The sequence below is a fragment of the Tursiops truncatus genome, chromosome 10 (assembly GCF_011762595.2).
Source record: "Tursiops truncatus isolate mTurTru1 chromosome 10, mTurTru1.mat.Y, whole genome shotgun sequence".
Classification (NCBI taxonomy): Eukaryota; Metazoa; Chordata; class Mammalia; order Artiodactyla; family Delphinidae; genus Tursiops; species Tursiops truncatus.
In genome coordinates, this window is record NC_047043.1 from 54,314,984 (window position 1) to 54,338,426 (window position 23,443).

The window sequence follows — 23,443 nt, forward strand, 5'->3', positions numbered from 1 at the left end:
CCCATTTCCCTGCAAATTGATCATCAAAGGCATAGAACTCAGCATTTATCCTTACTTTCTGGTATGAACTGTATTTCAGGATAACCTGTTAGCTCTAACAAATGAGTGAAAATTATTCTGTACAGAAAATTATAGTTTATTAATAAAGAAGAAATGATAAAATCAGAAAATCATAATCTTGCAATCCTAATGAAATAACTGATGCAGGCAATGGTCATCAATGAATGGTGAAACCTTTAAGCTAATCACTAATAGTGAACTTCATGGTGAAGGAATCAGGCTGTCACCAGCTAAGCCTGCTGAGAAATCCTAACACCAGGATGATAGAACAAGCCATCACACGCCTCCTGCTGGGATTCGATAGAAAGTACATGGCAGGGGCTTCCCTGGTGGCGCAGTGGTTAAGAATCTGCCTGCCAATGCAGGGGACACGGGTTTGAGCCCTAGTCCGGGAAGATCCCACATGCCACGGAGCAACTAAGCCCGTGCACCACAACGACTGAGCCTGTGCTCTAGAGCCCGCAAGCCACAACTGAGCCCACATGCCACAACTACTGAGCCTGTGTGCCACAACTACTGAGCCTGCATGCCACAACTACTGAGCCTGCGCACCTAGAGGCCGTGCTCCACAAGAGAAGCCACCACGATGAGAAGGCTGCGCGCTGCAACAGAGTAGCCCCCGCTCACTGCAACTAAAGAAAGCCCATGTGCAGCAACGAAGACTCAATGCAGCCATAATAAATATTTTTTTAAAAGTACATGGCATCATCTATAACAAATTCTTGCAAACATTTTTTTAATCTGAATATAATCATACCTCTAGATCTAATTTTCAGTTTATAGGAAATATGGAGGATTGAAACAAATTAAAGGACACTAAGAAGAAGCAATCGGCTAACCCAAAATGTGCATTTTTCTACAGGACACCTTCAAGATAAGCTAAAAAGAACTATAACCAAAAAAGGTAGGGTGATCTTTCTAGTTTCAAAGAGACATAACCAAATATAATGAGTGGAACTTGACTGGATACAGATTTGAACAAAGCTATTTTTTTTTTTTTGGCCGTGCCACATGGCTTGCAGGATCTTAGTTCTGTGACCAGGGATCGAACCTGGGCCCATGGCAGTGAAAGCACCGAGTCCTAACCACTGGAGTGCCAGGGAATTCCGGAACAAAGCTACTTTTATAAAAAGATCTTTTTTTGAGCAATTAGGGTATTTGAACACAGACTGGATGTGAAATGGTATTATTACTATTAATTATATTAGGTGTAAAAGGACATTGTGATTGTATAAGAAAAAAAATGTTTTTAGATGCATAATGCAGTACTAGGGGAAAAATAAGTGCCTGGAATCTGCTTTAAAATACTCCTCCCCAGGGACTTCCCCAGTGGTCCGGTGGTAAAGAATCCGCCTTCCAATGCAGGGGACTCGGGTTTGATCCCCACTCGGGGAACTAAGATCCCACATGCCATGGACAACTAAGCCCACGCGCCACAACTACTGAGCCCGTGCACTTCAACTAGAGAGAGAAAACCCACATGCCACAACCAGAGAGAAGCCCGAGTACTGCAATGAAGATCCCGGGTGTCGCAACTAAGACCCAATGCAGCCAAATAAATAAATAAATAAATAATAAAAATTAAGAATTAATTAAAAAACACTCCTCCCCATCCCCCACCCTCAAGTGGGAGAGGGAGAGAGAAAACAAGATGGCCAAGTGTTGATGATCTGTTGAAACTGGGTGATAGGTACATGGAGATTTGCTGTATTACCTGCTTTTCTGTGTGTTTAGAAAGATTCAGTAATAAAGAGTTAAATAATAAAAAGTTACAGTAGCAACTCTGCTCAAAAAGGAAAAAGTCTCCTGGCACAGTTTAAAAAGGCCTTGCGATGCACTTGCTTCATCTGCCTGTGCAATTTCCACAGGTGGATTTTGGGAGGCAGAAAGTAACATAACTACTCAGTAATTTTAAAGTCCTGAAAAGTGAAATACCTTGTCCAATATGACAGAGTCGGAACAAACTGCAAGAGCCGCCAGGGTTCCCGATTTCCATACCAAATGGCCTCACAGCAAACCAGGGCTCTTGCTGTACTGGCCCCTGGAGTAGAGTGCAAGGCACAAGCTGGGGAGCAGGACGAAGGCGACCCACAGCCAGAAGGTCAGGAGCCAGGGCAACCTGCTGTTGGCAGGGCAAGAAGGTGTTCTAATCACCCCACAGGAGCAGGGGCAATCTGAGTTTGGAGCCCTCCATGCAGAGCAATGCACCAACAGAGGGAGGCCCTCTGATCCAGAAACCCACCTTCCTTCTAAAGACACACTGGTCAGGACCATGCAGAGTTCTTTTGGGAAATAAAATGTAATCTAACTAAATGAATCTGCCTCATGCAAGATGAGACAAAGAGGGAAACTGAGAGGTTCTTTTCCCAGTGGAGCGACAGACTCCTCCTGGATCTCTGGTGAACCCCTTCCTCTCGCTCTCTCCCCCAACTCCCCACCAGCCAACCTATGTCCAGATGCTGGCAATTCCAGATTTTTAACTATTAGTGAATGGAGCCACGTCCTCTGCTCAGACCCCCTCCCCACTTGTCCCAAGTCGCTGTGGATTTCCATCCACTCTCCAGGCCACAGCCAGAGAGCTCTTCATAAAATGCAAACCAGATCCCGTCAAATCCCATCAAGTCAAGGTCTAAACTCCTTAACTTACTGATAAAAACCTCTCGATCTGGCCTGAATTCTGCGGTGAGCGTAGGCCTTCAACACGCAGACTCCGCGTTGCTTAACCCCGGCTGCACATGCCAGCACCCAGCAAAGCTTTTGAAAACTACTGATGCCCAGTCCCCACCCCCTGAGATTGATTTATTGGTTTGGGGAGGGCCCAGGTATTATCTAAACGGTTCCCAGGTGATTCTAATGGCAGCCAGCATAGAGAACACTGACTCAGCACGCTGAGCATTCAGATCCTTAACACCTGTTCTCTTGCACCGCCCCCCACCCCTCCCCAAGGCCTGTTATCCTCATCCTTTCCTCGGCCAGAAAAGCCCTGTGCACTCCTCGTCCCCTTCTGCCCACCTAATTCCTTCTCAGCCTTGGGGGCCCAGGCTCCATATCCCTTCTTTCACATCTCTGAGGCCCAAGCCCAGGACAGGAGCCCCCTCCTCCCTCCTCCCAAGTCTCTGTTTTTCTCTCTTGTGGGATGGGGACTCGAGGAGAGGAGACCATACCCAGCAGCACCTTGCCCATGGGGGAGCCTCAGCACATATTTGGGGAGGGAGCAGTAAAGGGTGCTGAGCAACAACGACGGATGAAAACCACCTGCCAGTTATGGAGCCCCCCCGTGCAGCTCCTGTTCCAACGGCTCACACACACCCCACCCTCAGCTCCAGCAACCTCTAGGCGTGCGGGCCCCAGGGCTGCCCCAAGTGCGTTCATTTCACTGCTGGTCTCCCACCTAGGTTCTTTCCAGGTGGTAACTGTGAATACTCTTACGGGAAGCACTCATCTGCTTGGTCACTCTGAAAGTTTTCTGAGAAGCAGGGCTCACAGAAGCCTGCTCTCTGCTTGCAGGACCCAGTGTAATTTAACAGGGAAAATGTTTCCATTTCTGTAGTTTTGGTGTCTGCTGTGCTTCTGATGAACCCATCAGAACCCATCCTCACTATGAATACAGTACAGGACTGCCCAGAAATGATGTCATCTCAGAACTGGGACAGGACACTAGAGATCATATTACCAACCCACTATTTTACAGATGGGAAAACTAAGGCCCCAGAGAGGGGGAGCAGTTTATAATCAAAGCACTTAGAACCTGGATAATTGTAATAAGATGAATGGCTGGACATTTTCCATCTGCTGTTCACCAACCACTTGTAAACTTCCTTTAAAGTGGGGGTGACCACTTCCACCTTTACTGAGGGGGACATGGAGGCCAGGGAAGGTTAGTCACACAGCAGTAACCCAGGTCTGACACGAGAGGCCCCGTCCTTCCCCTGCCTCTCCAGAGCCTGGCCCCTGCACTCTGCCCTAGGTATGTGGAATCAGCCTCCTCTGAAAGTCTCCAGTGGAGAACGCAGGGGAGCGGCACCCTACTCTGTTTCAGACAGCTCATTTTCCTAGGAAGGCAGTCTAAGGTCAGAAGGAGGCAGAGAGAAGAACTCAGGGCTTGACTCCAGGCCCAGGAATAACACCACAAAACCTTTACAGTTGGGTTCAAAGAAGGAAATGCTGCTGAAGGAAAGTCCTAAAGCAACCGTCAAAAACCTGGGCTCTCGTGTGACAGGGCACATATACGGTGGCAAAAGCACCAGAGAAAGAGCTGGGTGAAGCGCCCCCACCTGGGTGAAATAGGTCCTGGAGGCGTTGGAGCCCAGGAGCCTGCTCTCAACGTGCTGCTGCACCCGCTCCAGGATGCTGTCCTCGTGCAGGAAGTGAACTTCGTGCTTCGTGGGGTGCACGTTGACATCCACATTCTGGGGGCTGATTTCTAAACTGGCAGGAAAAAAGAGAACAGTTGCCTCACATGGTGAAGAATGGGGGCGGGCAGTTCACTCACGGTGTATGTGGTGGGTGGAAGACTTGAGGCCGAATGACACAGCGGTTAAGACTTCAAGGTCAAGTCTGAGTGACCTGGGTTCAAATGCTGACTCTGCTACTTGAGAGCTGAGTGGCTGTGGGTAAGTTACAGCATCTTTCTATGCCTGTTTCCTCACTTGTGAACTGGACATAACACATGGTGGGGATTAAACTCGTGTAAAGCACTTTGCATGTACATGGCATGTTTATCATACGTCAGCTGTTATTATCACCTCTCCAGAACTAGTGGAATTTCTCATTACATAACCCACGGCCAAGGCACTTAACTTCTCTGGACTGGTTCCCCCATCTGTAACCATGAACCTGTCCCTATTTAGTGCTCAGTATTACATGGAGATCAAAACAGTATATGTGAGAGAACTTTCTAACATTAAAATGTAATACAAAAGTCAGTTTAGAGGCTGTGCCAGCTATCAACTTATTGCCTCAGGCCAAATTCACCACTCACTGCTGGCTCTGATCTTTGTAGGTAGAGGGCACTGGACAGACCCTGGAGAAGGAAGCGTTTCTCTGCCAGGTTCGGGCAGGTTCCTCCTGGGGCAGGGGCAAGACCTTATTCACCTTTGTTTCACTAACACACTGCCTGGCACAAGGGAGCCTCTCAGTGGGATTCTGCAGGAGTGAATAAAGGAAAACTGTGCCCTTTATCTGTGAAAAGGGAAAGAACAACCTGTGCCACTGGGTTATGGGATTCACTCTGACCAGGCTAATTAGCAAGTCCATCTCTTTCAAAGAGGACCGCTGGACAGAATTACTCTTCCTGTGAGTCTTGGGTAAGGAGTTCAGAGCTGCATTACCTGAGGTACAGGAACGGGTGTGTGTTTTTGGGCAAATATGCTGCATACACCGTTTCTATGGCTTTTCTTAAGGAAGTTGACTCTACCAGACGATCTAGAAAATAAAAGTAATTAGCTCAAATCTGTCCCAAGGGGTGAGGTGACAGGTGCACACCTATACTATGCCATGACATCAGCTCAGGAAGAACACCTCTGGGGTGACATCCACATCAGCCCCCTTTACCATTATGACTCCTCAGCATCTCACTGGGATTGGGGCTCTCTTCTCACCCGAGTAGCAGGAATACGACGGGGCAGTCAATTCTGCCTCCCCACTCCCTTCCCCCTGCCAGTCCAGGTGGACCACATGCCCTTGCTCAGAATTTCATTCTGCAAATACATCGTGGGGACCTACCACACGTGCCACAAGTTGGGAAACAAACTCTGGTAAATAAACCTAATTCCAACTCCCAGCGGTAAGGACCACAGGGGAGGGAGTGGCTACCTCTGCTCAAGGACCTCCAACAGTGGGGGAGCCAAAAGGAGTACTTAAGGTTAAGACTGTGTTTTCCAGGCATTTCAGGTGGTAGAAATATCTGAATGCACGTTGGAGGTAATTTAGGAAATGAGGCAGGCTTGAGGGGCTGGAAAACAATAAAAGCTGGGAGAGATAAGACTAAAATCAGGAGAGATAAGACTAAAATCAGGGCATTGGCAGGTGGATTCTTAACCACTGCACCACCAGGGGACACACGTTCGAGCCCTGGTCCCGGAAGATCCCACATGCCATGGAGCAACTAAGCCAGTGCTCCAAAACTACTGAGCCTGCGCTCTAGAGCCCGTGCGCCACAAATAACTGAGCCCACATGCCACAACAATTGAAGCCCATGCGCCTAGAGTCCGTGCTCCACAACAAGAGAAGCCACCACAATGAGAAGCCTGCATGCCGCAACTAGAGAAAGCCCGTGTGCAACAACAAAGGCCCAGTGCAGCCAAAGATAGAATAAATTTTTTTTAAAAAGGAGCTGCTTTCAAAAAAAAGACTAAAATCAGAGGAAGATCTTCATACAACACAGCTCTCTTTTCTCCTCAGACCGATGACCTGCTGATGACCTGCTGTCCTGCATTGCTGGAGCCAAGGATATGCCACATCTTTTTATTTCCAATGAGAAGACCGGCCGTGATCTTAGCAATGAGGAGACTATTATTCTGAGTGCTCACTACATCACCCACAGCTGCCTCAATAATGCTGCTGTACTGTGTAATCTGACAAAAGGACAGCTGGAGCCCCTCAGCTGAGATTTCTGATCTTGAGATATGCCTAAGGAGTGTTCTTTGTCCCTGCCACCTGAGCGAGCCTGTCCAGTGTGTAGATAAGTGAATGACACACATAAGAGTCTGAACTAACCTCTAAAAAGTCTACAAATAACAAATGCAGGAGAGGGTGTGGCGAAAAGGGAACCCTCCTACACTGTTGGTGAGAATGTAAATTGATACAGCCACTATGGAGAACAGTATGGAGGTTCCTTAAAAAACTAAAAATAGAATTACCATATGATCCAACAATCCCACTCCTGGGTATATATCCAGAAAAGAAGAAAACTCTAACTCAAAAAGGTATATGCACCCCAACATTCACAGCAGCACTATTTATAATAGCAAAGACATGGAAGCAACCTAAATGTCCACCAACAGATGAGTGAATTAAGAAAATGTGGTTTAGGGACTTCCCTGGTGGTCCAGTGGCTAAGACTCTGCACTCCCAATGCAGGGGGCCCAGGTTCAATCCCTGGTCAGGGAACTAGATCCCACATGCTGCAACTAAGACCCAGCACAGCCAAATAAATAAATATTTTTTTTAAAAAAAAATGAAAATGTGGTGTATATATGTATATACACAATATTACTCAATCATAAAAAAGAATGAAATACTGCCATTCGCAGCAACACAGATGGACCTAGAAATTACCGTACTAAGTGAAGTCAGAGAAAGACAAATATTATATGATATCACTTACATGTGGAATCTAAAAAATAATACAAATGCACTTATTTACAAAACAGAAAGACTCACAGACAGAAAACAAACTTATGGTTACCAATGGGGAAAGTGGGAAGAATAGGAGCATGGGATTAACCAATACACACCACTATATATAAAACAAACAACAAGGATTTACTGTATAGCACAGGGAACTATATTCAGTATCTTGTAATAACCTATAACAAAAAAGAATCTGAAAATATATATATAGACGTGTAACTGATTCACTTTGCTGTGTACCTAAAACTAATACAATACTGTAAACCAACTATACTACTTCTTTTTTGGGGGGTCAGCTACACGTAGCTTGCAGGATCTTAGTTCCCCAACCAGGGACTGAACCCAGGCCATGGCAGTGAAAGCGCTGAGTCCTAACCACTAGACCGCCAGGGAACTCCCAATCAACTATAGTTCAATTAAAAAAAACAAATACTGCCTGCACCTGAGATACCCCCTCCCTGTATCCTGCTGTGCAATTTCCAATGGTGGGCCTTGATATAAGGAGAGAACAAAGATCTGCCCAGGGCCTGCTGGTAAAGGCTCTGAGGCCAGCAGGCGAGCAGGCTGAACTGGCTCCCAGGGGCCTGGGATGCCGTCTCCTGGGCGCCCTCTCACAGGCAAGAACCAGACTCCCCAACTGTCAGCCAACAATGAGCACATGTGAGAGGGCTGAGCAGGCTAAGGGCAGAAATTAAACCACATTTCGGCATGAGGTTTTCCTGGGTGTAATCAAACCTGTCCACGAGGACTTTTTCCATGGCCCCCTAAGGTTCCCTGTGGATAGATTTCCCCACGTGGCTCTTTCTCACTTACGATTGATGAAGAGTAAGAAGATGCACTTCTTCACCGAGTAGTTTGCATTGGATATGTAGCCATTCATTTTGAAGGCGAGGGTTTTATCCTCACACCCAACTTCTATCAATTCTCTGATTGGAAAAGAGAAATTTTGAGGCTTTGGAAAAAAAATGGAAAATTCAAACTTTCTAAAGAATCAGAGTTGGAAAAATCAGGGCTCCTTCCCATAAATTGACTGCCAAATGTGGACCCCTGTGACTTGGTTCATTGAGATCCCCGGGGCCCGCCCATTCATCCATCTGTCCACCCATCCACCCACCTACCCACCTACCTAGTATTTTCAAGCACTTATAATATGTTACGTGCCAAGCGTCACCGTCACTGCTAGGACACAGCAAGTCCAGGCTCTGAGACCTTATTTTGCCAAAACTTTTATGTATCTTAGTAACTAAGTCCCAAAGATGAGATTCCAAAGAACTCATCTCTGCTGAATCCCTCACTCTGCTGATGGGCACCACGACGGGGCTCCTGTGTGGTGCTCCCCAGAGTGTGTTTATGGGGAGGGGAGGCTAATAGGTGAAAGGAAGTTCTCCCACAAGCCACACTCATTTCTGCCTGAGGGCCTCGCAAGTGCTGGTCCCTCTGCCTGGAAAGTTCCCACTGCTAGCTAATTAATTCCTCCTTATCCCCTGTAACTCGGGGACCACTTCCTCAAAGAGCCTTCTATGACAATCCCTCTCCCCAACCACAGGAGATTCCCCCACCTTATACTTTTCCTTTGAGGCATATAGCACAGTCACTAATGAATGGAATAATTATTTCCTGTGTCTTTCCAACTAGAATATGAGTCCTCTGAGGGCAAGAATCCTTTCTGCTTTATTCCCTACTGAATATCTCTACCACACAGCACAGCACCCAGCAAGGAGCACTTGCTCATTAAGCACTTGCTGGATGGATGGAGGATGCTTTGCAGGCAGTGGTGTGTGCTCCCAATCTGAGTAGAGGGCACAGCTCGCCTTTCTTCCAACACACGGTGAACCATCAAATCCTCTCTTCCCCAAAAAAAGAGGCTGGTGTTCTGGAAACATATTTTGGGAACTGCTGCTCTCTTACAGCCCCTAGGAATTTCATAACAACTAATTCTGAGTCTTAAAATTTGGTCATTGAGCTCTTAAAAGTTTCACTGTACAACACAGCTCTCTTTTTGCTCTGGGAGCACAGCTGAAAAAATTCCTTAATACTTAATTAGTAAGAAAAGGGTAGTTAAAAGCAAATTGACTGTTCCCTAGCTAGGAACGTGGTTTTATTCCAAGAGTGAGTAATTTATCCTTCAAAGTAGAAAACTGAGTTCTAGGACTATTGCTCCTGCTTTTAAGATTATTGGAAAAAGTGAAGTCAGGGGCTCTCTAGTTCATCTGTGTACCCCCAGCATCTGGTGCACACCTGGCATATAGAAGGCTCTTAGTATTTTTCCCCTCAGATTATGACACAGGCACTTTGGGCTTTGCAAAGTCCTGAGATTTAGCTATGGGTCTGTGATGGAAACAGTGGTTTTCACCCACAGAAGGGAGTGCCGTGGAAAATCTATAATAATACAAGCAATTTTCCTGCTTAGGCTTTCCGTGACAAGATTTGGTGACACAAAACTGCTTGCCCCCAGACAGGCAAGTGTTTAAGGGCAGAAACATTTTATTTGTCTTTATATCCTAACTTCTGACACAAAAACTGGAATATGGGAGGCAATTAATAAATGTTGAATGATAATAAATGCAATCCTAAAGTGATGATAATGAAAATACAAGGACAAGAGGGAGCACTGGAAAATGACAGAATTCTCCTATACTGGAGATATTTTGAAGACAGAGACCTAGAGAGAACACACTGATTCATAGCCAGAGCATCTAGGAGATGTCATGCACCCAAGAAGGGTTGATTCCATGAAATAATCTGACACTAAGCCTGAAGCATGAAAACAAGCCTGCATATTTGGTTAAAGCAAACTCTTAAGGCAGGTGTTAACAGATTCCAAAATAATGTGACGGAACGCAGATTTTTAAAAATATAAATTATCAACGTACCGGCTAACAGCATTTCCAAAAATGGAGCGAATGTTGTCCACAGTTGTGGCATTGGGCAGTGTCCTGACGTCGGCTACCGTCTCACCTTGCTGATAAACAGAACAGAAGATCCAACTTACTGTCTCACAGGGCTGACTGAAACACCATAACCTCGTCTCCATGGGCAACTATAAAAAAATCCTTTCTTCTTTTACAATACATAACCATCCCCTATAAATCAAGAACTTACTTTTTTAACCGAGAAACTAATGCCTGAATTGTGTATTGAATACCTGGCAGAGAAAAAAACAAAACAGTAAAAAAAGAGTGGTCAAATGCAGAGTACATGCCCCCTTTCAGTTAAACAAACTGGTGGAGTTAAGTAATCTAAACAAAGATATATACAAACAAAAATATCTTTAAATGTCATATTTTACCCACAGGAGAATAAGCCAACAGAGACGACATGAAGATATCAATGCTAAATGTGGCAGAATCGAATAAAAAACAAAAAACTTTGCTTCTATACGTTGCTGACTAGACTCAAGGATATTTCAATACAATCTCCTCCTTGCCTACAGTTTTATTTTCACAAACTCAAAAGATCTGGGTTGCCTCAAAGACATCTTGAGAATGTAGCCTGAACACCCCCTGCACTCTGTTGCTCTGTCTCAGAGTCCCCAACACACGCCCTCCCCACCCGCTTCTTCTCCCCTGAGGTCCTGTCCTAGTATCTCCCAGCCTTTTCTCGGTTGGCTATCATTTACTACTCCTCCCACCATGGGCCCCAGGACCTGGAGGATTGTGTCCAGCCAAACGCACTAATCAGTAACAATTAGTTCACTTATCACACCTAGAACTAAAACAGCCAACCAGAACTCCTCTATTTCCAGGAGCTAATTGATATTGTGATACTGATTCATACGATTCCAGGGGAAAAAAAGCAAAAAAACTTCATGTGTCTGTTCCACTTTAATAGAGGTAAATGTTTTACTGATTTTAATTTTTGTAGCAATACTGAGAAATAGTTAACACACTCAGTTACAATTCAAGGACACGCAGGCTCAGAGAGCCATGCTGGGGCCACTGTACTAGCGGGTTAAATCAATCGTGGACATAACGTTTTCACCTGCCCTGAGTCCCTTCTCACTCTGTTAACAGGCCCTAGTCTTCCTTTGGGACACTACCTCTTCCCCATTTCACTTGATATATCCTTAGACTGCCAGTCAAGAAATCTTCTCCCCACAAATGTGGGCACACGATGGGGGGCCCAGGCTATGCCAGTAAGATGCACTCTCCTGGGAGACAGGCTCTTGAGCAGGGTCAGGAAAGGAATGAAAACAGTTGGAGCAGGGCCACTATATTAAATCCCTGAAGCCACTCTGCTTCTTGTTCTCCCCAAGGAGCAGCCGTCCACACACTTCTTTCCACTTGCTGAGTCACTCCTCGCCTTTCAATAAACGTCTTTTGGGCTCAGGTTAGTACAGTCAGTTTGTTTTGCCTGCCACCAAAGGACCCTCACTGATACAGAGACCAACTCCTGCTCTCTCCTGGGGACATGAAAGACAACCCAGAATTGGTGACTAAACCTTGACCAGAAACAATCTGTAGGCTAGTACTGCTGCTTACCATCTAGCTCAGCAACTGTTCTCAATTTCTAAGCAGCAGAACACATTCCTTTGGTGAGAGAGTGGTTCAGAGACCCCCGCCCAGATTTTGGACTGTACCTGCCGACAACTTCCAGAATTTTCCCATACTCTTCACTTGGATTTTTTAAAGCTTTCCTCCTCGTGGATATGTTGTAGAAAAGGTCCTCTACCTGAATAGAAGATTGATTTTTCTTGTAAACTCACAGAAATAGATGGAAATAAAGCTGGGTCTTAAGGCAGAGAATCCAACTACATTTATCACCAGCACAGTTCTAAGCATTAGGAGAGGCGGCAAGAGATGGGGCAGTCTTAACAAAAGAAAGAAGGGATATTTCACCTGCCTCCCACTTTACTCACTGATTTCTCAGATAGGTACTGGGGGCTACCTCCATGTCAGGCTCTTTGCCTTGTGCTGGGAATAAGAAGACAAATGAAGCACAGTACTGCCCAGAGTAGCACAAGATTTAGTGGGGCAAACATAAACTTATAAACAATTACAATACCACATGGCATTCAAACCTATTTTGCAGACTAAGAATAATTATCAGATCTTTTAGGGGTTATTGGAAATTACACTGTGGTCCCAGTTACAGGATTCCCCCTTAACACGCACTACGAAGTACACGTTCATTTCAGCCCCCACCCCCCACTCCACCTGCCTCATCAAGCCCAGGGCTTGGAACCTTCGAGGAGATGTGCTCTGGCTGGGGCTGAGGGTGGTAGGGTGGGATGTGTAACATGACAGTGGGGTGCTTTATGGGATCTCGGAACGGGAAGAGACCAAATGTGGCACCACAGAAATAAGGCAGTGTAACACTTTCTCCTAATTAATGATACAATCTGTTACTCAGAGCCCTTTGAGTGAGTGGCAGATATTCTTCGTTACATCCTTCCTTGACAGATGAGCAAAGTGACGTTAAGGGACATTAAACGACTTGCCTCTGGACACACAACCACTGAGTGGCAAGGCTAAGACTCTGACTCCTCAACTGGAGCCAAGCTTAAGGTTCTTTCAATGCCAGCTACCCTGCCACAGAGTTCTGTGGTCTCAACAAAAGAAACTCCCAGCCTCTTAAAAAAAAAAAAGGAGGCGGTGGGCAGGCTGCCATGCCACAAAAGTCAATAATTATTTCTCTTTCTTAGAGTGTGGTATCTTGGGGCTCCCATTAACTAGTAAATATTCATTTTTTTTAATCCTTTGAGAACTCAAAGACAATTTTGTTTTTTACTTCAATATTTATATAAAGCTCCCTTTCAAAACTTTCCCCTCCCGTGCACCATTCTTACCGTGATCTGGGTCCCTTGATTGCCTGCACATGGTTTAGGTGGAGCTTTCAGCTTTCCATCTGAGTAATGTGCTCTAGCAGAAAATATAAGAGATTACTGAGAGCTAACAAAAAAAAGAACAGACACTTACCCAAAGAGTAAAAAGGTAAATTACACAACAATAGATTAAAATATAGCCATGTTATAAATTGTCTTAGTTACCTGTTTCCTCTCTTTTTCCACTTCCATAACCATTCTAATTTGATACCAAAGGAGGGGGGAAAAATCCATTTTTTGGTTTGTTTTTTTTGGCAAATATTGCTTTTTAGTTCCTGAGTTCTGGGCTACAAACAATAGTTTTGCCATTGCCTAAGATGACTGTAAAATTTTTTCCAATGATTCTGCAATCATTTATTTGAGGGGCTACCATGTTATCAGGCCTGTAAACGCCCTGTAATAAAGGCAGGCCTTTGGAGGTTCTTGATTTAGTGAGGGGACAGACTTTTCCCTTAAGTGTAGAACAAGGTGCTAAGTGATCCAGAGTAGGAAAACATTTAGCCTGGGGTGGGAGTGGGGGAAGTGTCACAGAAGAGATGACAATTCACCTGGACTCTGAAGCAGTATAATCTCAGGTGGAGAGAACAGGGAAGACCATCCAGGAGGGGGAAAACATAAACAAAAGCAAAGAAGCTTTAGAATATGCAGCAGCTGAGGATGTGTGGAGGGGAGAGGCTGGAAAGATGGACTGAGTGCATTGGGAGGACGCTAGTTGCTATGACAATGACTCGATTTCATCCTCCCACAGAAGGAGGGCTACTAGAGGTCCCAAGCAGGGGCATAACACCCCAGAGGCAAAGAAATGGAACCTGTGTCCCAGACTATTTCAGAAGATATTCACTCACAAGTGGCTCCCCAGTTTGTCAGAAGGGATTCTAATCATATCAGCCCAGCTAGGTCCTAGGGCTGTTACAATTTGCATCGAGTAAACCCGCTCTAGCACCAGTGCTGCAGACTCTGAAATGTTCCATCTTCCATTACTGCACACACTCAACTGTTAAAGAGGGCTGAGAAACAGGCAGAACTGCCCTTTGTTGAAGCTATTTTCTATATAAACTAACAATCTGTATGATAAAAAAAAAATTCTGTTTTTTGGCGTGAATTAGACACTCAATACCCATCTTTCACTAGGGAATGGCCAGTGCTTATGAAAACAAAGGTGTGATTTTGATTCCCTGAATCCCCTTTCTGTTCTGTTCCAAGGTCATTCAACAGCCTCTGAAAACTGTGCCAACATAAAAGTGGCCACCTGTGGGAAGGTGCAGCAGGGGGCTCAGAGCAGCTAAGGAACCAGGATCCTTCAGCACCCCAGCCATGGCCCCATAATCAGGCCAAAGGGACATCCTGCCAAAGGGCAAAGGGGCAGAATGACATCACAGCTCCCACGGACTCAGAATTCCTCTGTGTAACAGACACCTTGCTAGGCACTTGTAATCTGTTACCTCGTAGCTTTCACGAGTCCATAAAGTAAGATTATTACCTATGATGATCCCTGTGGATTAACAACTAATCCAAAGGCAGGAAAGAAAAGTTACCCAAGATCTAGGCCAAAAAAGATAACACTGGTGTTCAGATAGGATTACTTTGAGATGCAGACAAAAAGCACATTTCAGGATGAATTTATACACATAGCAGAGGACAGCACTATACCTGTATGCACACTTCCCGTCAGCTGTTTTGGTTGTAATGCTGACGTGAGCCACATGGCTTATGCTGGCCAAAGCCTAAGGAAAAAAAGGAAATGAAATGAAAGAAAAACCCACTGCTGGGTCACCCCATCTCATCATTAATGGAGAAGTTATCTCAATTGCCTCTTCTGTTTTGTATTAACAAATGGCAACAATGAGCACTCTGCTCACTCGCTTTGATGATGCTTTTTTTTAAAAAAAAAAAAAGAAAGCTATTGAGTTGAATCTGTAGCATAATTACTAGAACAAGGGAAAAATATATATATAAAAGTCCAAAAGGAAACACACCCAAGCATTTTTTTTTTTTTTTTTTGGCCACACCGCACAGCTAGTAGGATTTTAATTCCCCAACCAGGGATTGAACCTGGGCCCTCAGCAGTGAGAGCACTGAGTCCTAACCACCGGACTACCAGGGAATTCCCCACCCCCAAGCATTAACGTTAACCTTAATAGCAACTGTGTTCAGGTGTAGAGTTATAGGTGTATTTAATAGTCTCAATGATTTGTCTTCTAACAAGTTTAAAGCCTGCCTTCAGAAATGGATAATGGAAACACTGCAAATAGATAGTGCTGTATACTATTATTCAAAACTGTTTTCTATAAGCAATTTTATGTTTAGAAATATAAATTTAGGGACTTCCCTGGTAGCGTGGTGGTTAAGAATCCGCCTGCCAGTGCAGGGGACATGGTTTCGAGCCCTGGTCAGTCAGGATTCCACGTGCCGCCAAGCAACTAAACCCGTGCGCCACAACTACTGAGCCCGTGAGCCACAACTACTGAAGCCCGCATGCCTGGACCCCGTGCTCTGCAACAAGAGAAGCCCCCGCAACGGGAAGCCGAAGCACCGCAACGAAGAGCAGCCTCCGCTTGCTGCAACTAGAGAAAGCCTGCGCTCAGCAACGAGGACCCAACATAGCCAAAAATAAATAAAGTTAAAAAAAAACGAAATATAAATTTAAAATTATGCAGGGACTTCCCTGTGGTCCAGTGGTTAAGACTCCGTGCTCCCAATGCAAGGGGCCCGGGTTCGACCCCTGGTCAGGGAACTAGATTCCACATGCTGCAACTGAGATCTCACACCGGGCAACGCAACTAATACCCAGCCCAGCCAAATAAATAAATAAATATTTTTTTAATTATGAAATTAAGACTAAACAAATTAAAAGAAAACAAAAGACCATTTTTTCCCCCTTAAAATCAGGATTGGTTTGCTAGCCCTTTGGAATCTGTATCTCCTTTCCCAAGGACACCATAGCATAAAAAAATGCAACCCAGGCACTGTGATGGGGTCTGTGTGACAGCATCTCAGGAGACAGTGAATACAGCTGTGGCAGACTCAGTTCATTAACAAGGACCATGGCTCAGGCTCAGAGATTACCAGGTCCTAGCTGGATTTCCCTGGTGTATGTAATTGAGCTAATTTTCATCATTAAAAATGTAAATGATTTTGCAACCTGTGGTAAGGAAGGACATTAAATACATCAAAAACTACAATGCTACCCAACACCAGGAAAAGAAAGGGCCACTGGCAGATGGTCCTGCTTCTTCAGGGGCCTTTGTACCGGCACCGGAGCAAGAGGACAGGAACACAGACTCTGGAGTCAAACTGCCAGGGCTCAAGTCCCCATTCTGCCACTTCCTAGCTGTGTGCCCTGGTCATGTTTCTTAAAGTCTGTCAGTTTCCTCGTATATATGTAAAACATGGTAATAATAATAATAGAACCTACTCTATGGAGTTGTTAAGAGTGAAAGGGTTAATACACACAAAGGGCTGAGAACCATGGATGGCACACAGCAATCCTTCAATAAATCTTCCCTATTTAATTACAACCCCAAAGATACCCTACAGCTGGGCTAAGGCTCCAGGAGGCCATGCGCTTAGGAACTGACTCAGGAAGTTGCAAAGCCAGAATGAAACTGCTTTGCTAGGGTTGACCTGAGGCCTACTTAAAGTCAAGGGGGCCTCAGGGTACACAGTCTGATGTTGCCCCTACCTGGAACAACCTGGGGCTCACTGTGAGCCAGAGGGTGCTTGAGACTACCCGGATTTGATCTAAATTGCAGTGACTGGGTCACAGCTGCCTTTTAATTTAAAAAAATCAAATAGGGAATTCCCTGGTGGTCCAGTGGTTAGGACTCAGACGCTTTCACTGCCGGGACCCAGGTTTGATCCCGGTTGGGGAACTAAGATCCCGCAAGGCGCTCAGAGAGGCCAAAAAATAAAAGAGAATAAAATAAACAGATAAGTCAAATAAAAGTAAACTACATTCACATGATAAAAACTCCAAAAACTACAGAAAGGCCTAAAACGAAAAGTAATTTGCCCCATTCCCCTCCCCGACACTGGCTCTCATTTCCCCCAAATAACTACTCCAAACAGTTTCTCTGGTACCTCAGAACGTGCGGAAAGGAATACAGCCCTGCCAACACCCGGATTTTAGCACAGTGAGACCCAGTGACACCTATTTCCCCTAACCTCCAGAACTGTAAGATTACAAATTTGTGTTGCTTTAAACCACGAAGGTTGTGGTCATTTTGGGGGGCAGCAATAAGAAACTAATACAAACTACTTGAAAAGGATACATATTTTTACTCACGAATGCTATTTCTATAAATTTATCCTAAGGAAATAACTGAACAAAACACATTGTATGTACATGGATATTCACCAGAGCATTAAACACGAAAAAAATGGCAAAGAGCATAAATGTTCAACAGGAAATTATATAAATAGACTGCAGTATGTACAAGTAATAGAACAGGGACTTCCCTGGTGGCGCAGTGGTTAAGAATCCGCCTGCCAATGCAGGGGACACGGGTTCGATCCCTGGTCCAGGAAGATTCCACATGCCGTGGAGCAACTAAGCCCGTGTACCACAACTACTGAGCCTGTGCTCTAGAGCCTGTAAGCCACAACTACTGAGCCCACGTGCCACAACTACTGAAGCCCATGCGTCTACAGCCCATGCTCCACAACAAGAGAAGCCACTGCAATGAGAAGCCTGCGCACTGCAACGAAGAGCAGCCCCCACTCGCCGCAACAAAGACCCAATGCAGCCAAAAATAAATAAGTTTATAAAAAAAAAGAACAGTATGTAGCCATTACAATTTATGTTGCCCTACATATATTGAATAATATCTTTATATCCAGAGTATTGTCATAAAAATATGATACTATTTTTATCCATTTTCTATTTAATATATCCCTATGATACATCATATAATTTCATTCACAGCTATTTCAGAATATAACTTAAAAGGACTCAAAAAAAAAAACCGATGAAACTATTTTTATACCAAGAAAATTAACAGTAATTTCTCCTTAATACCATCAAATAACCAATCTGTGTTCAAATATCTGTCTCAAAAAGATTTTAGTTTGTGCAAATCAGGATCCAAGTAAGATCAATACATTGGAGCTGGTTCACATGCCTCTTAAATCCCTTCTAATCTATGCTTCTTCCTCCTTTACCTTTTTTCCCCCATACAGTTTACTTTACAGGAAACAAGTCTTTTATCATGTGATTTCCAGTCTCAGTACCATTTACCATGCTCCCTTGCTCCTTGTATTTTTCTGTATATGGGTACTTGGATCTAAGTATTGGTAAGATTCACATTTGATTTTGGACAATAAACCTTGGTAGATAGTGCTATCTTCTTCCATCAAGAGACCTGGGGGGTCTCTGTAGATACAGTTTATGGTGTATTAAGTATTTATGGATAGGGAGGGTGGGAGGGAGGGAGATGCAAGAGGGACAAGATATGGGGATAAATGTATATGTATAGCTGATTCACTCTGTTATAAAGCAGAAATTAACACACCATTGTAAGGCAGTTATACTCCAATAAAGATGTTAAAAAATAATTAAATAAAATAAAATAATTAATTAATTATTTTTAAAAAGTATTTATGAACAATTCTCAGTTTTGGAAAATTGAATCTAAGTTTGTTTAGATTCGCATATATTTTAACAAGTAAAAAGTATCATGTCTTATTGACCTGCTGAGAAACATATGCTGACAAATGGCAGAAATATCATCACAGGAGGATGTTTTACACATTTCTTCAATCCTCAGCTTACCTCACCCCGAAAGCCATAGGTAGAAATATGAGCTAAATCCTCAAAGGACTGCAGTTTACTTGTGGTGAACCTCTCACACACAATCTCCAGATCTTCTTTCTAGAAGGTGCAAAAAAATCAGTGAATAATTATGTTACTCATTTTTCCAAATCTTTTTTAATTTCCCTCTTCTTGATTGAATCCAGGAAGACATTCCTCTTGGGAGAAGAGTTCTAAATCAGCAGGAGCCTCCTCTCTGGACGTCCAGAACTCCACTCGGTCCTGCTGCTCCTTCTTCCTCTCTCGCCTCATTCCTCAGCCTCATTTGCTGCTTCTGTCTCATCTCCCCTGAGAGTGGATAATTCACAGTTCCATCCCTGGACCTCTGCTCTGTCTACACTCACTGTCTTGATGATATCACCCAGGCTCACAGATTTTACAAAAATCATTACTGTATTAGAAAACTTCTTTATTAAAAATCTATAGGTACATTTAATTGTAGTAAAATATACATGACAAGATTTACCATTTTAACCCTCTTTAAGTGTACAGTTCTGTGGCATGAAATACATTCACATTGTTGTGCAACCATCACCAACATCCATGTCCAGAACTCTTTCATCTCCACAAACAAACTGTACCCATTAAACAAAACCTCTCAGGACTTCCCTGGTGGTCCAGTGGTTAGGGTTTCATGCTTCCATTGCAGGGGGCAAGGGTTCAATCCCTGGTCGGGGAACTAAGATGATCCCGCAGGCCATGTGGCGCAGGCCCCCAACCCCCTGGAAACCACCATTCTACTTTCTGATTCTATGCATTTAGCTACCCTAGGTACCTCTTACAAGTGGAATCATATAGTATTTGTCCTTTTGTGACTGGCTAATTTCACTTAGCATACTGTCTTCAAGGTTCATCCACGTAGTAGCACTTGTCAAAATCTCACTCCTTTGTAAGGCTGAATAACATTTCATTGTATGTATCACATTTTGTTTATCCATTCATCTGTTGATACTTGGGTTGCCTCCACCTTTTGGTTATCATGAATATGTTGCTATGAACATGAGTGTGCAAATCTCTTCAAGGCCCTGCTTTCAACTCTTTTGGGTATATACCCAGAAGTGGAATTGCTGGGTCATATGGCAATTGTTTAATTGTTTTAAGGAACCACCATACCATTTTCCACAATGGCTGTACTATTTTATATTCCCACCAGCAACATACAAGAGTTCCAATTTCTCAACATCCTTGTCAATATTTTTAATTTTTATTGTAGTTGAAATATTTGGTTTTTATTAATTACTTAATTAATTATAACAGCCATCCTAGTGAATGTCAAGTGGTATCTCACTGCAATTTTTATTTGTAGTTCCCTAGTTACCAGTCATGTTGAGCTTCTCTTTATGTGAGTCTCATGGCTTTTAATACCATCAAAATGGAATACGCCAAATTTTTATCTCCAGACTCATACATGTATCCAACTAACAGGCATCTTAAGTTGAACATACCCCAAAATGAATTTCTGATCTTCCCCCAAACCTGCTTGTTCCATAGCCTTCTCAAGAGTAAATGGCAACTTTTTTTCTATTTGCACAGGCCAAAACCTTGAAGTCATTCTTGACTCCTCTTTTTCTTACTCCCTGGACAAGCAAATTCTGAGAGCTTTGGTCTTCATCATCAACCCAGAATCTCACTGCTTCTTACATCTCTGTCACAACCAAACCGGTCCTGTCCGGTCCTTCTATCCTGTCCTGCTACAGTCTATTTTCTGCATTGCAGACAAAAGAGTTCTTATAAAACTTGCCAAAGCATGTCACCTCTTTGCTCAAAACCCTCTAAAGAATATCCCACCTCATCCAGAGTAAAAGCCAAATATTTTACAACATCCTACAAGGTCCTACATGCTCAGCCTGGTTATCCTTCAGACCTCATTTCCTTTTAGGCTTCCACTCCCTCCACCACCCATTCTAGACATACCAACCCCCTTGCTAGTCCTTAAGCGTGTCATGCAAGCTTCCATTTCGTGGTTTTTGTGTGTATTGTTCTCTTTGCTCAGGACACTCAACCTTTAAAGTTTCATGACTCGCTCCTTGACCTCCTTATTCTCCTGAACAGTACCCAGCATGGAGTAGGTACTCAATAAATATTTATTTTTCAAACAATCCCATCCATAAAAGCCTAAAGTTTCCAGAACAGGGAGAAGTCCCACCACTTCCTGCAGATGTAGCACACGAAGCACACAAACATCCTGCCGCTCTGAGGTTTTCCTTACCCTGATGCCGGTGCCATTGTCTTGGATCTGAATCAACTTCAGGCCTCCCTCTTTAATAACCACTTGAATACTTGTGGATTTTGCATCTAAACTGGCAAATCAAACAAAAAAATAATAATTTATTAGTCTGCAACTACTCTAATGCACATATTTTAATACGAGTCAGGGGATAAGAACAAATTCCAGACAAATATAAGACTCAGTGTGTTTTCCTTTGTCTCACAGGCTCTGTGACTACATTGTTATCAGTTTACATGCTGTGTGAGAGAGAGGGAAGGAAGAGAGGGACGGAGTGAGGAACCATCATTTCCAATAGGACATTCAGCAACTTTTCTGTTCCTCTAGGAAAAAAAGAAAGGGAAGTTAGAAGTGGGACCTTTTAGTACATGCCTCTTTCTTACCTACTTTTCAACTAATTCTACCATCTGTTACTCAAACTTTATTCAGCCTCACGCTCCTAAATGACCCTTATAAAATGTCATTAAAAAAATTCTAAATGTTTTTCTCTACTATTTTCTTTATGCAAATATATTTATGTTGGGGGAAAGAAAAAATGGCAGTGCAGAAAGCTCTTTAAGAAGTCAATACATCTTTTTATTCCTTCAAAGAGTAACCTACAAGCATAGAGCACCTACAGAGCTACAGAAAATAAATCCAGACTGAGGCTGCATGAGAAAGAAAAGTTTCCTCCTCCTCACACAGAAAATTCTTTATTCAGAAATAAGATATTAAGTTACTTAAATATTAAAGATCTTTCTCAGGAGCCCCTAAATTGAAGTTGTACTTAGCCGTCTTGACTTACGTATTAAAAAGAGCATAACTGGACTCCATACAAAATCTCTGCTTAGAGAATTCTAATCCACTGATCTAACATGTGTAGTGTTGCCGTAGTCTTCTGGCACAGTACAGTAACAGGCCTAAATCGTTCTGTCAGTTAATTCTAACACTGCAGAAACAAAAGCCAGCCTTTGTGAATTTAAAGTCAAAAGGAGAAACCATCCCCAGTCTCCCTGCTCCTTCTTTTGTCTACCTTCTAATTCTCTTCCTTTCTCTCAGTGGTCCTTTCAGACCCACTGTTCTTTCAGTCCCATTACCCACGATGGTTGTTTGTGTTTTCACAACAATCCCTTTACAAACCTACCAATCTTCGCTGGGACATTTTTTTCCTTTTAACGTATAGATTTTATTAACATCAATGCATTTTAACACAAAGGATCTGACATAACGTTTAGGTACACTATGAGCCTCTGTCCTTTTTAAAGTTTACAGTTTACACCCAACTTTCTTTCCACGTTTTTAATCTCCTCCTTCCACAAGGTTTGTGTGACAGTTCTAAACTTCAGAATCCATAAAATCAGATATCTTCAAAGTGACCCCGCAAAAAGTAAAGGGCAGGAAAATCCTAAGTGGGGTCAATCACTTGGCAATAGGGGAATCACAAGTTAAACCCCAAGTCCATCGAACTCTCCTAAAATCTCAGCAATTTATTTAGAATAAAACTCAAAATGAATCGTACTTCTGAATGTAGATGGATGACTTCCGGAATAAGCAAGAAACTGATAACACATAGTAACCTCTGAAGGATGAAGGAAGTTTTTTTCCTTTTAAATTATAAAATTTTTATACATTTAAAAATTTGCACCTTCCGCATATATAATTTTTAAAGGACTTCTCTTAATGACAACATGAAAATATTGTGTAACCCTCTCCTTGCCCCGCAACAACCCTAAAGTCTCGCGAGGACGCTCGAGGACCCGTGAGGGGCGAAGGCAAGACCCCCGGCCTCCGCCGCCGCGGCCCTGCGCCGCACACGCCTTGGCTCCGGGCAGGGAGGCGTGTCCGCCCTATCCTGAGCATCGGCCCGTTAAGTCGTAGCCTCTAAGGAAGCCTTGACTCCCTTCGTACCAGTTCTCTATCATCTCCTTGATGGCATTAGCCGGGCGCTGGATAACTTCCCCTGCCGCGATGCGGTTCACCACTGTCTCGTCCAGCCGCCGGATAACCCCCGCTACCAGCGACATTTTGGCGCCAGGGGAGCCCGAGTCACGGAGAGAAGCTAACTGCAAGTGCCTTCAGCCAATCCCCTTAGAGCTTCGTGCCCACATCTTTCCATCAACTCTGCTGACGCCGTCCTGCCCCAACCTCTAGCGGCAGGGCCGCTTCCGGGACAGTGAGCTATTGATTGGGC

The 23,443-nt window shown here is 43.9% G+C and overlaps 1 protein-coding gene and 1 non-coding gene across 3 annotated transcripts in view; one reads left to right on the forward strand and one right to left on the reverse strand.

Annotated features, from left to right (window-relative positions):
• MLH1 (mutL homolog 1) overlaps positions 1 to 23,408 on the reverse strand; it is a 51,223-nt gene extending 27,815 nt beyond the window's left edge. The window contains exons 1-11 of one of the 2 annotated variants that reach the window (XM_019946881.2): positions 23,161 to 23,408; positions 21,256 to 21,346; positions 19,008 to 19,106; positions 14,888 to 14,961; positions 13,202 to 13,274; positions 11,993 to 12,084; positions 10,516 to 10,558; positions 10,287 to 10,375; positions 8,227 to 8,339; positions 5,391 to 5,484; positions 4,335 to 4,488 (exon numbers count right to left, since the gene is read on the reverse strand). In XM_019946881.2, the coding sequence (XP_019802440.1) occupies positions 4,335 to 4,488; positions 5,391 to 5,484; positions 8,227 to 8,339; positions 10,287 to 10,375; positions 10,516 to 10,558; positions 11,993 to 12,084; positions 13,202 to 13,274; positions 14,888 to 14,961; positions 19,008 to 19,106; positions 21,256 to 21,346; positions 23,161 to 23,276 (1,038 nt within the window). In that variant the 5' untranslated portion in view covers positions 23,277 to 23,408. Of the gene's footprint in view, positions 1 to 4,334; positions 4,489 to 5,390; positions 5,485 to 8,226; positions 8,340 to 10,286; positions 10,376 to 10,515; positions 10,559 to 11,992; positions 12,085 to 13,201; positions 13,275 to 14,887; positions 14,962 to 19,007; positions 19,107 to 21,255; positions 21,347 to 23,160 lie in introns of those variants that run through there. The other variant, XM_033864550.2, reaches the window with a different exon arrangement.
• TRNAG-CCC (transfer RNA glycine (anticodon CCC)) lies at positions 7,098 to 7,170 on the forward strand. The gene has a single exon. It is a non-coding gene; the product is annotated as a tRNA-Gly (tRNA).
• Positions 23,409 to 23,443: the final 35 nt, after the last annotated feature.